The 15,347-nt window shown below is 58.3% G+C and overlaps 1 protein-coding gene across 7 annotated transcripts; it reads left to right on the top strand.

Annotated features, from left to right (window-relative positions):
- Positions 1–5,713: 5,713 nt before the first annotated feature.
- CD2H10orf105 (chromosome D2 C10orf105 homolog) lies at positions 5,714–13,575 on the top strand. 7 transcript variants are annotated; one of them, XM_030335134.1, is made up of 3 exons: positions 5,715–5,932; positions 6,498–6,575; positions 9,268–13,575. In XM_030335134.1, exon 3 carries the CDS (start codon positions 9,273–9,275, stop codon positions 9,639–9,641), a length of 369 nt encoding a protein of 122 aa, XP_030190994.1. In that variant the 5' UTR covers positions 5,715–5,932; positions 6,498–6,575; positions 9,268–9,272; the 3' UTR covers positions 9,642–13,575. The 7 variants fall into 7 exon arrangements, with proteins under 7 accessions (XP_030191000.1, XP_030190994.1, XP_030190996.1 ...); XM_030335133.1 differs by lacking the exon at positions 5,715–5,932 and adding an exon at positions 6,674–6,739 and having other exon boundaries at positions 5,956–6,575; XM_030335140.1 differs by lacking the exon at positions 6,498–6,575 and having other exon boundaries at positions 5,714–5,909.
- The last annotated feature ends 1,772 nt before the right edge of the window (positions 13,576–15,347 follow it).

The raw sequence follows: 15,347 nt of genomic DNA on the forward strand, positions 1-15,347 counted from the left end.
TGCGGGCAAAGGTTTCTCTACTTCCCTGCTCTTGGGGTTCCTGAGCCCTGCTGTGTCATCACATTTTCATGTCCAGACGCCCAGAACCCACTATGCAAACTAAAGTGCCCGCCCCGGAGTGCAGCTGCTTACGAACTGGAACCTTCTAAGTCTGGCTTCACCAAGAACTTGGCTGGGAAGATGCTGGGTGGGGTGGGTGTGGGGGGAATTTGCATGGACGAATTTCGGGAACTCTCTTTCTGTAAACAGAAACTAACCATCCATCTTTCAAAACCGTCAGCCTTCCCCTTCCCGAGTCTGCTGGTCCAAATGGCCTTTCCTCCAAGGGTCGTGGGGACAAAACCAGGGCCAGTCTGCCAGCACGATAAAGAGGACGGAGGTGGCATGGAGCCTGGGTGTGGCCCGTTCTCTATGAGGCTGTCTCCATACCTCTAGCCTCTTGTTGGTTTCAGCCTTGTTTTTAACAGCAGAGACAGGAGGCAAAACGGTGTGGTTTACAAACCTGAGAGACACAGATGTACAGGAAACGCCCAGGTCTGCCAAGCTCTTGTGAGCGGGAGGGCTCAGCGACCGAACCACCAGGCTCCCTGGAGAACCAGCCCCACTGTCTGCCCAGCGCTGTGCCCTCCAACAGGGACAGGGGAGGAGATGTGTGCACAGGCGTGTGCAAAATTGCAGTGTGCATGTGAGGTCCCCGGTCTCTAGGGGGACTTTCTGTGCTCCTGGGCCCTGGTCTCTGAAGCGGGAACTGGAGAATAGAGGTGGTGCCTAGGGGCCGTCTCCACTGCTGCTGGGCAGCGGTCTCTGTGCTCTGAAGGGCCTGTATATAGGGCAGCACGGTGTAGTGCCTGAGAGCACAGACCTGCCTGGACGGCCGGGGCGTGAAGCCCAGCTCTACCCTTACTGCTATGGGACCCTAAGCATGTTGGCCAACCCCTCTTTGCCTCAGTCTACTCCTCTGTACAATGGGTATAACGACAATGCCTCCCTCGTAGGGCTGTTAGGAGGGTTAAAAGAGTTCAATGACAGGGGCGCCTGGGTGGCTCAGTCCATTAAGCGTCCTACTCTTGATTTTGGCTCAGGTCATGATCTCAAGTTCGTGAGATCGAGTCCTGTGTTGGGCTCTGTGCTGACAGGGCACAGCCTGCTTGGGATTCTCTCTCTCTCTCTCTCTCTGCTCCTCCCCACCCTCCTCCTAAAAAAAAAAAAAAACTTTTAAAAAAGAAAGAGGAAAGAGTTCAAGGACAGAAAGCACTTAGAGTTCACGTGAGGGTTTGCTCTTCCTCATGGCCCATGGGGAGAGGACAGAAAGGAACGTGGCCAAGCAGGTGTGCTTCTCAGTGTCCCATCCCTGCGCTGACCGTCACAGCCTGGCTTCGGTCTATATGCCCTGGGGCACTGCACACCATTTTGTCTACCAAGGTTGGTGGCTAAAGGAGGTTTGCAGTCACAATGCCGAGGCCGACAGGGGCAGGCCCTGGAGAGAGTTCCCACCTGCTCCCGGGAGGGTGGGGAGTGAGGGGCCACAAGGGGGGCCGTGATCAGGAAGCCAAAAGTCCAGGGAGCCAACCCGAGCTACCCTGACATCAGTCACTCTGCGGCCTGAAGTCGGCTCCACAAATAGCAAGCCGTGACGCGTGCGCTAATCAGCACGCGAGCAAGCGATTCGCAGTCGTGCAGGTGAACGTGGCCGTGGGGGAATGCCCCGGGGCACGTGGTATGACCGGCAGTCACCAGGGCGCTGCAATCATTCCAAGAAGCCCCAAGGTGTGAAAGCCCAAGGGGTGTGACTCCCTGAGCCGTCCGTGCCTGGACAGACCCTCACTCAGAGGGGCAGCTGTAAGGACCCAGGTTTCTGTTTCCATCTCCTCCTGGGGCAAAGCTGCGGGGGCATCAGCAGATGGGTCAAGGCCGAGTCACCTACTCTCTAGCGCCTCCCGCATGATGGTGACCCAGTCTTCTGTTCATTGTTTCCAGCCCGGGGAAATAGTGGGGTGGAGATGTGGCTGATAAGAAGCTCATACTCAGTCCTGGGTAAAAGTCCCTGCCTGCTCCCCACCCCGGCTTTTCCCACCTTCCTCCTACTCTTCACCTTTGGGGTCTGACTCACTTTCCACCTGGTGCTGGGGAAGGGGCTGTGAGCTGCTGAGTGTGCAGTGGGGGTAGGGTGGGGTGGCCTCCAGAGGTCGTGTCGTTTACCTCAGCCATCCCTCTGCCACGGGGCAGAACAGTGCATAAACCGGCCCAGCCACTAGGGGTACCGGTGTGTCTGTTTTTGACCATTTGGGAAGATCAAGGTTAATCTGATTTCAGCCGCATAGGGCAGAGGCTCGAGGTGAGTGAGGGTGGGCAGAAAAGAATACGATTGTTGCGGCAGCCGGGAACGGTAACTGGAAATTTGGGGGGACACTTTCAATGGGAAGTGCACGGAGCCTGGACTCAGGAGTCCTGGCTCGAGTCCTGGTCCAGCACTAGCGACGCCTCTGTGCCTCAGTTTCTTCACACAAACTGAAGTTGGCAACGTCTCTATTTCCGAGATCGTAACTGTGAGATTTCTCTAGCGAGTGGCGTGGCTGCGGGGGTTAGCAGGGTAAGGACACCCCTCCCGTCTCTTAGGACCGACATCGGTATCGCTGACCTCCTTCCACATCTGGAGAAACTGAGGCTCAGAACAAAAGGACGCTTCCAAGATCCAGGCTGGGCTCTGGCCTCCTCGACCACACACCTAGCCCCCGGTCACTCAGCAACTAAAACCGGTGACTCCCGGCCCTCACCGAGCCTTAGCTGGTGGCCATCTCTGGTCCAGCTGTGGTCTTGGCCCAGCTCTGAGGCCACTGCTGAAGGGGAGGCAGGGCTTCACGACCTGCTGACTGGCTACGTGCCAGCCCCTCCCTACCCCTCCCCCCCCCCCCCATCTTACCCTGACGGAGCTCCGCATGGGGCCCAGGTCATGGTTGTAAGCCTCCACTATCAGCACGTGGGATGAGTTCCGTTCTCGGTCCAGGGGCCGGGGCCCTCGCATCAGGAGTCCGTTGCCGACGTGGATCCGGAAGTTGTTGCCATGGTTACCTGTGCCGAGGGACAGAGGAGATGCATGGGCTCTGGCCTGGAGCAGGACATGGGATGTTCATAGCATAGCGATGGGGAAAATGTGGGGCCCGGACCCCTAGAATGCTGACCCCGCACAGAGGTCTCGGCAGCCTGGACAAAGCCCACGATGGCAAGAAGGCCTCTGCCTCACGCTGCCCTGGCCTGGCAGGATTTGAGGGAGGGGACGAGAGCCTACCTTGTACCCTCCTTATGGGAAGGCTGGGGGTCCCCTGAGACCCCTATATGACGTTTCAGGGGATTCAAAATTTCAGAAGGATCTGGGACAGTACAAGAAGAGACACAAAGGCAAGTTCTCTGTGGGCTGTTGAAGTGAGGATTTTGTGTATATCTTTGGGCTGGTCCAGGACTTTCCACCGTCCTAGGGTAAGAGCACACTGAGTTTCCGCTGGGGGGGGTCCACCCTCCTCCACCATCAGTCCATGTGCTTTGCGCAGGGGTGGTTTTACCCCCGATTCCAAGAGCGGGCAGATCGGCGTATTTCAATCTCTGGCCAATAGTAATCGGGTCAGGGATGGTCACGTGATGCTGGCTGGCCCAACGAGACTCCCGGCCAGCTCACCGAGGGCACCGTCCCAGTGTCTGAGTGATGTTGGGCTGGTGACAATGTCTGGGGGGCTCACTGCTGGGGGCCGCCCTCCCCCATGCTCCCTCTGTCAGGGTGATTTCCCACTCGAGGCACTCCAGGAGCAATCAAGCGCAGCACGCTCACTTCAAAGACACCCAACTTGGTGTGAACGATCAGAGAATGTCCGTTTCCCCCCTCTGCCCGCCGCCCGCGCATGTGGCTTGTATGGCGCCTAAGGCTTCCTTGGCCTCCCTTCCCAGACTCCCGGCAGCCTGGAGAAGCTCTGCGCTCCTCAGCGCAGGAGGGCAACCCACTCACCGTGAAGGATGCGGTACCACACGCGCCCAAACTCGCCCTCATCTGCATCTGTGGCTTTGAGCTGAGGGAGAATGAGACATGTCACCCCCTGAACGCCACCCCACGGGGAGAGGAGACGCTGGTGAAGCCCCTCTCCTGCCCTCCGCGCCGCCCCCAGCCCATCCTGGACAACCTGTGGCTGCCCACAGAAGCCGGGGGAGCGTCAGAGGCGAAGGACACGCCTGTCTCGACCCCCATAAGGACACCTGTTGAGGGCTCTATGCTGCCCTGTCCTGGCAGGGGACCTGTCAGCTCTGCTCCTTGATCCTCCACCAGGGTCTTGGGGAGGGTGGGGGAGAGGGTGGAGGGTGGCACACTGGAGCTCTCTAGATCCAGGCTTGATTAGGTCAGCCCATAGGAGCCTGCTTTCCTCCTTCCTCCTTCTGAGACCCCAGGAGCCTCATCTGGGGTGGGGCTGGACGTGCGGCCGCACCTCGCCCCCAGTTTTCCCAGGCAGAAGCCATTCTGGCCACGCTGAGTCCTGGCTGGGCACCAGGTACCGAAACAGCCACTTGGTGGAACCCCAGAAATCCCACCTCCCGCCAGGTGGCTCCGTACTCAACCACCCATGCGTTCACTCTGGTCTATTTCAGGTCACCGGGGCTTGTGGGCTGTCCCTGGTGGGACCTGGGGTGTGCTGTTCTCACTCAGAGACCCCACCCAGGGTCTCTCCGTTTTCACAAGGAGTCCAGCCTCGAGGCTGCTGGCAGAGTCACCGCCAGCCCCAAGGCGGGTCCTGTCGAACCAAGAACCAAGTCACCGCCAGCCCCAAGGCGGGTCCTGTCGAACCAAGAACCGAACACCTACTCTACTGCCACGCGCCTGAAGCGAGCAGAGGTCGCTCCCCTGCAAGGTGATGCAGGAAGAGGCCCGACGGCATGGCCGGGCGGACTCGGGGCCTCGGCGTGTCGTCTCGAGTTGTGGCGAATTGCCTTGTGATGCCCTGGACCTCTCGCTTCTGGATCTGCCCTCTTCTCTCCACCTCTCACCGCAGCACCGAGGCTGCCGGGTCCTTACCGACCGGGGTGGCCAGCGGTGGCTGGTCTGCGAGGGGGGCACCTCATCAAAACTGGGTCAGTCTGCTCCTTCGCTGAGATTTTGGACCTTGGGCCCAGAGAAAGAGCGAGTCCACCTTCCTACTGGTGAGAAGTGGGAGTATCTGAGCTCATTTTCCACGACTCCCTCCTCACCAGCTCTGCCCCAGCCACACGGATCTCCCTGCTGGTTCTTGAATGCCAAGCACATGTTGTTTCCTCCACCGGCCAGATCTCCCTCCGGGTTTGTGTTATACTCGCGCCCTCATCGCCTTCAGGTCTCTGCTCAAATGTCATCTGTTCCCTGACCGTTGTATGTGGAACTGCCCCCCCCCCCCCCCCGGTCCCCACCACTCCAATACCCAGGCTGTCCCCACCCCCATCAGCTTCTGATATACTATAACCTTGTTTACTATCTATATTCCCACGGAGAGAAGGGACTTTGTCCACTGCTATATCCTCAGTCTCTGGAACAATGGCCCAGGCACCATGACCTCTGTGCTGTATTTCTGGGAGCTTGGGCGGGGGAGGGGGGTCCTCGACGGGGAAGCTGCTTACGACTTAGGCAGCTGGCTGCTGGGGAGGCTCTGGCTTCCGGGAAGAAAGAAGGTTGGGGAGGGGTGTGTGTGTGTGTGTGTGTGTGTGTGTGTGTGTGTGTGTGTGTATGTGGTGCGGGAGAGCTGGAGAAACACCACCTGGAGGGTCTCCAAGGGCCCACCCAAACTATAAGGAACATAGCCACGGCTGGCCTTCAACCCTGTGCTTTCTGCCCTAAGATCTCTTTGACCTTTGAAAACATCACTCACCCCTCCCTTCTGCAGCGAGACACCTTCAAAGGGCAGGTGCTTTTCTGGGAAGCTGAGTGGTAAGCCTGGGAGGTGAGGGGCGCAGGGGTGCAGGAGGGGAGGAGGGGCCCGGGAGCTGCCAGGGCCTATCACCCTGCTGCTGGGCTGTAGCCCCTCTCCTCTCTCCCCTCTCCCGGGTAACCTGGAGGCTGGCAGGCACTGAATAGCAACCCTCTGGCTGCCGACCATACCATTCAAACACCCGATGGGGGAAGGTGAGGGCTGCTGCCGGGGCAGTGAAACCCTCCCCGTGACTCCCCCAGGCCTCCACCCTGCCCGTTGAGAGGGCTCCAAGGAGACCAGCTGAAGTGAGGCCCCGGGAAGGCTTGGGGAGCAACTGGGCTCCTCTGCCTGGCTCCCCTCTCCCTCTGCCCAGCCCAGTTGCCATCCCTACCCTTCTTGGCTGTCCCCTCCCCCAAGGCAGGGCCCAAACTGTTCCAGACAAAGCCAGGGTTAGCTGGAGAGTGAGTGAAGACAGCTCGCTCTGCCCAGCCTGGCTGACTGAGGGGCACAGGGCACGGCAGAGGCCGGGGCAGGTTGGGGTCACGGGTGGCACCCGGTGCTCCTTGGGCCTCTCTTGCACAGCTAAGAAGACCTTTCTACCCAGCCTGGGACTGCTGAGCGCTGGCTCTGAGGTCAGAGTTCGGGGAGCTGCAGGAGAAGGTGTGGTGAGGAAAGTGGGGCCAGACCCTTGCTGGGGGACTCTGGGGGGAGGGTGTGAGGGTGAGTGCAGACCTGGGGAGTCCTTCTGCTTTCTGCAGAGTGGAAACAATGCCCAGCGAAGGACGGTGGCTGGCCCAAGGCCACACAGCAAGATGTACCCTGAGGTTAGTTCTTCTGTTCCAGCAGGTGCTGTTCTAGGGACCTCTGAGGGAAAAAAGAACGTTCTTGACTGAGCTTGCAGAGATATGTCTAAAGCAGGGGCCTGCCAGTGTGCCTTGGGCTTGCGGGCAGGGAGAAGCTTCACCTGCTCTCGAGATCATTCCTAGCCTCGGTCTGGTGGAGGCCTCTTTTCCCTGCAACCAGCTGACCCTTGGTGGATCAGAGGGATTGTAAAAGGATCTGGTAGCTGGTTTTGCTGTGTGTTCCAGGGAGGGTGGCTTGATGTCTTCAAGCCCTTTAGAATCTCTCGCTTCCAAGAAAACTACTAAGATGCTAATTATAGCCTCACGTGCCTTTTTATTAAAGTGCTTCCCTCAAGGACTGGAGTCTGGGCCAGCTTTGCTGGTCTGATAGGGTCCCCAGACTCATGTGACAGCCTTGAAATACTATCCGGACTAGCAGGATTGAGACTTCTCCCGCTTCAGATTGCCCAGGGTAGGAGAGGGGGCACGTTTTCTCAGTTTTCTCCCTGTGGTGGGCACACCCCATCCCTTTTCCATGCTCATATTCAAGGGACGGCCAACCACATATGGCCGCCCAGCTGGAGTGCTCTCTAGGCCTGATGCCTGAAAGGCAGCGGCCCTGGGCAGCTAGACGGGCATCAAAGTTTCCAGCTGGGAGCCGGGAGGGGTCGTGTTCTGTCTGGAAACGTGGGAAGGAGTGGTAGCAGGGAATGGGTGGGAGGCGGGCTGTGCTGTGTGCCCTCAGTTGGCCAGGCGCAGGGTGAGGCTGCGAGCAGGAAGGAGGCTGGGCGCTGGGAGCTGGGAGTTAGGTCCTGCCGCCATTGGTGAGTGCCCGGGGTAGGGACAGGGGCTCCAGAGGGTGGGGCGGGGGGCCCTCTCCACTCCCCACTGCCTGCTGACACGGGCTCTGGGCAACCCACATACAGAGCCTTGGCACAACTCTGCAGAGCGTCATGCTAGAAACTCAACCGTAAGTTTACTCTAAGCTGCAAGCCGGGACAAAGGGGGAAACCTGCTGTCCCTGCCGCACGAAAGTATCTAAGGTCAAAGAGAAATAAAGGATCTTTTTTTTTTTTTTTTTTTTTTTTTTAGGCCCTCTTTTGGACTTCCTGTCCTGCGTTTGTAGAAATCAAAGATCATCAGTGCTGGCCTGAGAGCTGGCGGTGGCCCGCTTGCGTGTTTTGTTTGGCCTGTTGTAGTGTTTTACATATTTGAAAATTCATTGCACGTTTTTTTGGAGTCGAGTTTGTTTAACTTTGGCACCATATCCCCCTTCCTGTGCCCCTCTCCTGGTTTAACCAAATCTGAATTCCTTGCCAACATTTAAACGCCAGGAACGTTTGCCTGAAAAATCCAGATTTCTGGCTTCTCTTGGGAAACCGGAAAGAGCCGGGCCTGCGTTCTATCAGCCTGGCCGAGGCACCGCCACCTGCTTGAGGGTCCTCTGTCACAAGTTATCTACCGGCCATGCGCTCTAAGGATTTTTATTTGCAACCCCAGACCTATCCAGCCAGAAGCTCAGCCTGATTTTCCATCTACAAAGATTGTTTGCTGAGCTCCCTTTAGCGGGAGGCCATGAGTGATAACAGGTACCTGGGGTCTGGAGGGGGAGTCAACCGTGTAGCTCTTTGTGGGTTCTCACCTGTTCTCAGAGCTGCTCAGTGATCTCCGAGGATTGGGAGCCACAGGGCCCGGAGTCAGGGAACCTAGTTCTGGTCTTCGCTTGGCCACTGGCTCACAGCATGGGCTTGGCCTTCCCTTGCTGGGGCCTCAGTTTCTTCCTTGTCATGGGAGCAGGTTGGGTCACACTGGGAAGCACCAGCAGGAACGCCCATGGGGCGAGGCAGGTGAAATAAGGTGTGTAGCGGGCCTGTGGGGGAGTGCGGTGACCTGGGGGCCAGAGACCTCTCTAAAGGGGACAAAGGCTGCTCAGCCTCAGCTACTGAGTGCCAGGCAGGAACTGGCTGCCAGTGTGGCAATTCTGAAATTTCAAGAGCAGCTGGACATTCAGACAGCCATGTGAAATCCCTTCGTTTTGGGTTTGTGACTTTAAAAATACTCGTGATTAATTGACATTTACAAAAACACGATGAGGACCCAATGAATGTACGTGCGGGCCCCCAGGTTGCAGCCCCAACATTAGATAATTTCTAGGGCCCTTGCCAGCTGCAGCATCCTATAACTGATAACTTGTTCCTGGTCACAGAGCAAGCTATTGACGGAGTTGGTCTTATATCCCAGGTTTTCAGGCAGAAGACTAGTGTAATTCATGAGGATTGATTTAAAAATGCCAGAAGGCATCACCCTGCTGCCTCCTCTGTAGCAAGCGGGCGGGGGGTAGAGCAGAAAGGGGACCTGGGTTCAGGCCCAGCTCTATCACTTTCTGCTGTGTGACCTGAGACTTGTCACCTCTCTGGTCCTCACTGTTCTCACCTGTACAATGGCGTGATGCTGTCTGCGGCTAGTTTAGCAGCACCCAGCCCCCATCAACGTTCCCCTTCCTGTTGCAGGAGCCATGAGCACACGGGGTCCCAGCCCCCTCGCCTTCCTCACCGCCCCTGTCACTCCCGGCAGCCCCACAGAGGCAGCTGACCCCCTCCCGGCGCTACTCGCGCTGGCCTGCATCTTCCTTCTGCTGGCCAGCTGTCTGCTCTTCATGACCCTCTGCAAACCGGCCGCTCTGGACCCGAGCCGCAGGGCTCGGGAGTGCATGCCCCACCACCCCGGGAGCCCCAGCGAGCCCCAGCTCAGGCTCTGGAAGCGCCTGGGCTCTCTGCGCCGCTCCCTGCACAGCTTCCGCAGAGGCAGGCCTGCTCCCAGACGCCCCCTGCCGGGCTGCGAGGACAACCTCGACTGTGACTGCACGGAATCTACCAAGATGTGATGGGGCATCCCCGCCACCCAGGACCCACCAGAGGATCCTCCTGCCGCGGACACAGCCTGGAACCAGGGACTGCAGAAGGACCTGGGCCACACGCTCAGCCACAGTGGTCCCCTGTGCGTCCAGGCCTGTGGCCTTTCCCAGAGGCAGCCCCTGGAGGAAAGCCTTCCTCTCTGCTGACTCTGCAGCTGCTGCCTGCTGAAAGACTGCTGGGCCAACAGCGGGGTACCTGCAGCCATCTGACCCTCGGCCCCGGGCTCCAGAGGGTACAACCCGGGACCCCCAGCACTCTTCTCTGGCAACCAGGCACCAACCACCTCCAGGAAGCAGTGCCCCTGCTTCCCAACAGAAGTCCTGCCCACCTTCCAGGTGCCACAGTCCAGCATGGATTCCAGTTTGAGTTGCCGAATGGCCAAAGGTTCCCTCCAGCCAAACGAAATACTCCGTCCACACGGGGGGCAAGGAACTGTCTTGCCCTCTGTGCCAACTCAGTGCCAGAGGCAAGAGGCAAGCCAGGGACTTCTCGCCTTGAAGTCTTGGGACCTACCAGCATTCACCTACTAATCCCTGGGAGCAACCAGCACCCCTGTGGGTCAGATGCCCGTGTGCCTGCTGGGAGGAGGGCGAGCAGGAGGTTCTCAACCCTGCCTAGCCAGTCACCCTCCTGGCAGCCATCTTGGTGGCCCCCCTTCAAGGCGCCCATGTCACAATGGACCAGGAAGGGGCTGAGAATGGGTTAAAGGGCTCCTTGTGAGGCCAAGGAGCTGTGCTGTGTCAAAGCGGTGGGAGGCATTGCCAGAAGCCAGAGGTGATGCCACCTGGGCTCCGAGGACACATCACAGCGTTCCTGCCTCGCCCAGGGCAGGAGGCCTCCTCCTTTTCGGGTAGGAGGGTCCAGACCTCTCCGGGACAGCTGCGGGACCTCAGGTCTGGACCACACCAGGGATGCTATCTGAGTTTTTGGCAATTGTGCCATTGACTGGCTACCTGTCAAAGCAATCCTACCCTAGAGTGGGCTTCTCGGAATTCCAAACCCCCAACTCTCCCCACAGGGTGCGGCTGTGCACTCGGGGTCCCAAATCTGGAGGGTGGACGGAGGGGGTCTGAGCTGCCTAGTTCCTGCCACCTGCGTCCTGCTACAGGGCTGCCGGGACCCACCTTGCTGTGACTCCCAATGCAGCCAGCCAGGTCTTCTCAGGAAGTGAGCTCAGCTTTGCCACCCCCCAGCTCCAACATCATCGCTGGTTTCCAGCCGCTGGCTAGATAAAGCCATGGCTCCTTAGTGTGGTGATCGGCGTCCCCCGGGAGCTGGCTTCAAACTACCTTTCTAGCCTCACCTCGACCCGAGACTCCAGACAAACTGAACCACCTGTCCCCAGGCCGTGGCTTACGCTTCCCAAGGCACCCCCTCCGGGAAGCCCTCTTTGCTCTCCAGCGGAAAGCCACTTTCTGCCTAGAACCACTCCTGCTCCTCACATCTTTCAGAGAAAGGATCACTTCTTCCTGGCATTGGGGGCGATCCACGTCTACGTGTCCTTCCTACAAGCCTGGAAGCTTGCAGAGAGCAAGACCATGTCCAAACCTTCACGTTGCTTCACTGACTCCAGGCACAGAAGTAGGACGCCTCCGTTTCCCGGGTGAAGGATGGCCCCGTCTGGGTGTGTCCCAACCCCCCAAAGTTTAAGGAGCCCTGGGGAGGTGGGGGGAAGCCATCTTCTCCCCGAGACAGAAGCTTTCTCTCCAGCATGTTGGTGAGGCCCACTGTACCTTCCTTCTAGGTCAGTTTGACACCAGAGAGTGAGGCCAACTTGGCCAGAAACTTCCAAGGCCTTGGAGAAGTCACTGATGCCCGAATTTCTCCCTGAGAAACGGGAAGAATCAGGGCTGCCCTGTATTACTCATGGGCTCTAGAATTTCAGGCTGTGCAGTGTTGTGTAAATAGAAACCGATTCTTCAGGTTTAGAAAGTGGGGCAGGCCTCCTCCCACAGGGGTTTGTTACCCTCTCCCTTCCAGCCTGTGAACTTCTTCCTGGCTCCCTTCCCAGGGCCTCCCTGAGACATCCCAGGATGCACTCGGCCTACAGTCACCGGTGTCATGCCCAGGCCAGCGTCCTGCTCGGTCCTAGGTGTTCTCTTCCTGGAGACTAGGGGGTAAGGCTGCCCTGAGGCCTGAGGAGAAGGAATAGCTGGGGATGGAAAGGGAGGGCGGGGGCTGGGGGGCCCACAAAGCTCTGGCCACACCTCTAGGCGTGTCCTCAGTTTGGTCCTGGGAGACTGTCAGTGAGTGGGGTGGCAGGTATTAGGCTAGAGGAGAAGCTGAGGCCAGGAAAACCTCCCCGTTCCTCCTTCTGGAACCACCCCCAGACTCTTGCAAATCCCTGTGGCTTCCTGGACTCTCCGTTCCTCTAGGAGTCAGCACCCTGCTCCCAGCCCATTTCCTGCCTTCCTCCTGCCCCGATGCAGGGAGGTGGATCCACTTCCAGCCCCTTCTGATCCTGGATCCTGGGAGTCTGCCCTGGCGGACAGGCCCAGATTTGCTGTGTTTGGCTCAGCCCCGGCCTCCCACCGCATCCAGCAACGGAGGCCTCCAGGGGGAGGTGGGGGAGGGGACCTAAGCCTCATTTTCAGGTCCTCCCCTTTCTCCTCTGAGCCTCAGAGCTGTCCTGCACCCTGGGCAAAGGAACTCTTTCTTCTTGTGCCTGTTTACTTCCTAAGAGGAGAGCTTTGGCCAAGGGCCCCGTGAAAGCCGCTCTGTTCTGGGCCTAGCTGGGCCCTGCCTCTTCCCCCTCACCTCCTACCGGGGAAAATGTGACAGCTCCATCCACTTGCTGTTCCAAAAAGCCCTCCGGGTGGGGTGGGGGAAGAGGAGAGGGCTGTGGGGGAAGGGAGGGAGGCAAGGCCTTCCTTCTGTTTTGCGGGGAACCAGGGTGCTGTCTCAGGCCACAGAAACTAAAGGCCTACCATCCCCAGGAGGGAGGAGGGTGCCTGGCTCCCTCTTTCCCCACTGCCGACTGGATACTTCCGAGGCAGCAGCGGGACCCTCTTCTGTTTCCATCCCTCCACGTGGCAGCCATGCCTGCCCCCCAGCCCACCAACAGCCCCAAGGGGCCATGGCCACCTGCCTGCACGATGCTGTGTCCCTCAGGGATGTCCTCGGGGACGCTGGCCTCATAGCTGCTCTGCAGAAAGATGGGCCGGTTGTCGTTCACATCCAGGACGGTGACAAACACGGTGGCCGTCCCCGTGCGCCGCTTACCTACAGGGCCGTTGTCTGTGGGAGTTGAAGGAAGACGGGCTGTTAGTGGCTGCCTGAGGGACAGATTTCCCTGGGCACGTGTCCTGTTCATCCCACCTGCTCTGGCCGTCGCAAGGGGTGGTTTTTTTTTTTCCCCCTTTTTTTAGATTAAGAATAACACTAACAATATCTAACCTGTCCCAGGCGCTATTCTAACTCATGCAGCCCTCAGGAGAAGCATGTGAAGTAGGTGCTGTTATTATCATTCCCATTTTACAGAGGAGGTAACGGAGGCACGAAGTGCTTCAGTCGTGGCCCCCAGAAGATCTACCCGCGTCAGATCCCTGGGAACTTGTGAATGTCAACTTATTAGGAAAACGTGTCTTTGAAGATGTAATTAAGAGTCTTGAGATGAGGTATCCTCGACTGCCTGGGTGGGTCACAGGCCCAATGGCAAAGGTTCTTAAAAGAAAAAGGCGGAGGGAGGCCTGAATCGAAGAGAAGGCCAGGTTAAGTCGGAGGCAGAGATCGGAGTTTTGCAGCCACGAACCAAGGATTATTTAGAGCCACCAGAAACGCTTAGAGTCAAGGAAGGATGCCCCTCTAGAGCCTTCAGAAGGGAATGCAGGCCTGCCGACACCTTAATTTTGAACCTCTGGCCTCCAGCGCCATGAGAAAATAAATCTCTACTCTTTTAAGCTATTCAGTTTGTGGTAATTCGTTACAGCAGCCCTTGGAGACAGATCCAGGAACAGCTCACAAGCCAACTGCTGGCGGGGCCAGGCGGGCGAGACCCATGGGGGCACAGGTGGGAGGGGTGACCCCGATGGCAGCTCTTCTCCGCGCCGGTCCATAGTGGGCCCGGTGACACTAGACCTTCCGATTTCTCCAGAGAAACTGAACCTCTGAGCTTCTAAATAAAATCTCCTGATTTTTAAATGTTCACAACTAACTATCCTTCTGTACGAAACAAGAGACGGGTCACACATGCCTACGGGACAGATTTGGCCTCTGGACCCTCTGCATTCGGGGAAACAGGCCCTGCTTGATTTCTGAGCCGGAGGTATCCAGGGGCTCTGCCCCCTCAGTTCCCTGCAGGACCCTCCCGGGGCTGGGGAAGGGGCTCAGCCCCATGGACAGCTGTCACGTTGCCCTCCCTGGAGGAAGGAACTTGGGCCCCGTGCTACGCGTCCAGGCGAGGAGAGTCACCCGTAGGGCGGAGTGCAGGCAGCTGGAATTGACTAAGGACCAGGGGTGACTCAGTCCTTCTTCCCGAGGCCAGCTGACCACATGCTGGGGCACAAGTGTCTGACCTGGTCTTGCTCTTTGGAGCTCCTCTCCAAGCCCAGCCTCCCACGGGAGCTCCTGCTTACTTGGCCTGGCTGGACACAGCATGAGCTGCCAGGCCCCCCTCGGAGGCCTGATCCCGAGCCCTCTCCTCCTGCCAGACGGTGCTGGACGCAGGGGGAATGAGGGGTCTCCAGAGGGTGGGAGGAGAGCCGCCAGAGGGCAGATGCATCTGGGCGTGGGCGGGCTGGGGAGGAGCTACTGGCAGGAAAGAGGAAAGAGCGAGACGCAGAACGCTCACTCCCTCTCACCCACGCTTACTGCAGATGTTGAACTGGATGCTCTTGGGAGGATGCAGCGTACCTGGGTGGTGGGGGAGGGGGGTGGGGGACAGGTCTCATCACATCCTTCTTCTCATCTAGAGCCCTCATGGGCTCCCTACTACCTGGAGACCAAAGACCAAATTTCTGGCCCAACTTAAGGCCTCTAAAAGCTGACCTTGCCTGACTGCAGCCTCCCCCTCCCCAGTATACATCACACCACAAGCCAGCTGCTCACACACACACACACACAGCTCTTTCCCACAACGAGGCCTCTGCCTGAGCTGGTTCCTCTGCCTGAAACGCCCTCCCTGCTTCTAGACTTACTGAAACTTTACTTGGCCCGCAATGTGACGATTACTCAGCCTTCAAGGTATCTGCCCAGCTGCCCCATGCTGCTCTCACAGGCCGGCCCGTATCCTGAAGGTCCCTCTGAGAATTCCGCCTTCCTGACCCTGAGGCCCGGGGTTCTGGGCACCAGGGATGGGCATGTGATTCAGGCTTCACTAGCACCTCTCTCCTCCTCTGGCCACGACGAGGGGTTCAGGGACAGGCACTGGGGCAGATGGAACTAATCACAGCTCATCTGGGGCTTTAGCTGGGGAGACTAGGAAAGAGACCAGTGCTGTCTCCCCGATGCAGCACTTGAACCCAAAAGGATTGAGACCAGGTTTGCGGCCACAACTTGTCACCACATCAGCCAGAGAATGAAGACAACACACAGGAGGCAGAGGGAGCCAATGCCGAGAGACTGAAGCCTGGTGGCATCCCCTGAGCCCCCAGTCCAGTCACACCTGAAGCTCCATCACCCTACGGACTGGTTTTGTGAGCCCATATTGCTTAAGTCAGTTTATTTGAAACTTGCAA

Source organism: Lynx canadensis, chromosome D2, assembly GCF_007474595.2.
Source record: "Lynx canadensis isolate LIC74 chromosome D2, mLynCan4.pri.v2, whole genome shotgun sequence".
Taxonomy (NCBI): Eukaryota; Metazoa; Chordata; class Mammalia; order Carnivora; family Felidae; genus Lynx; species Lynx canadensis.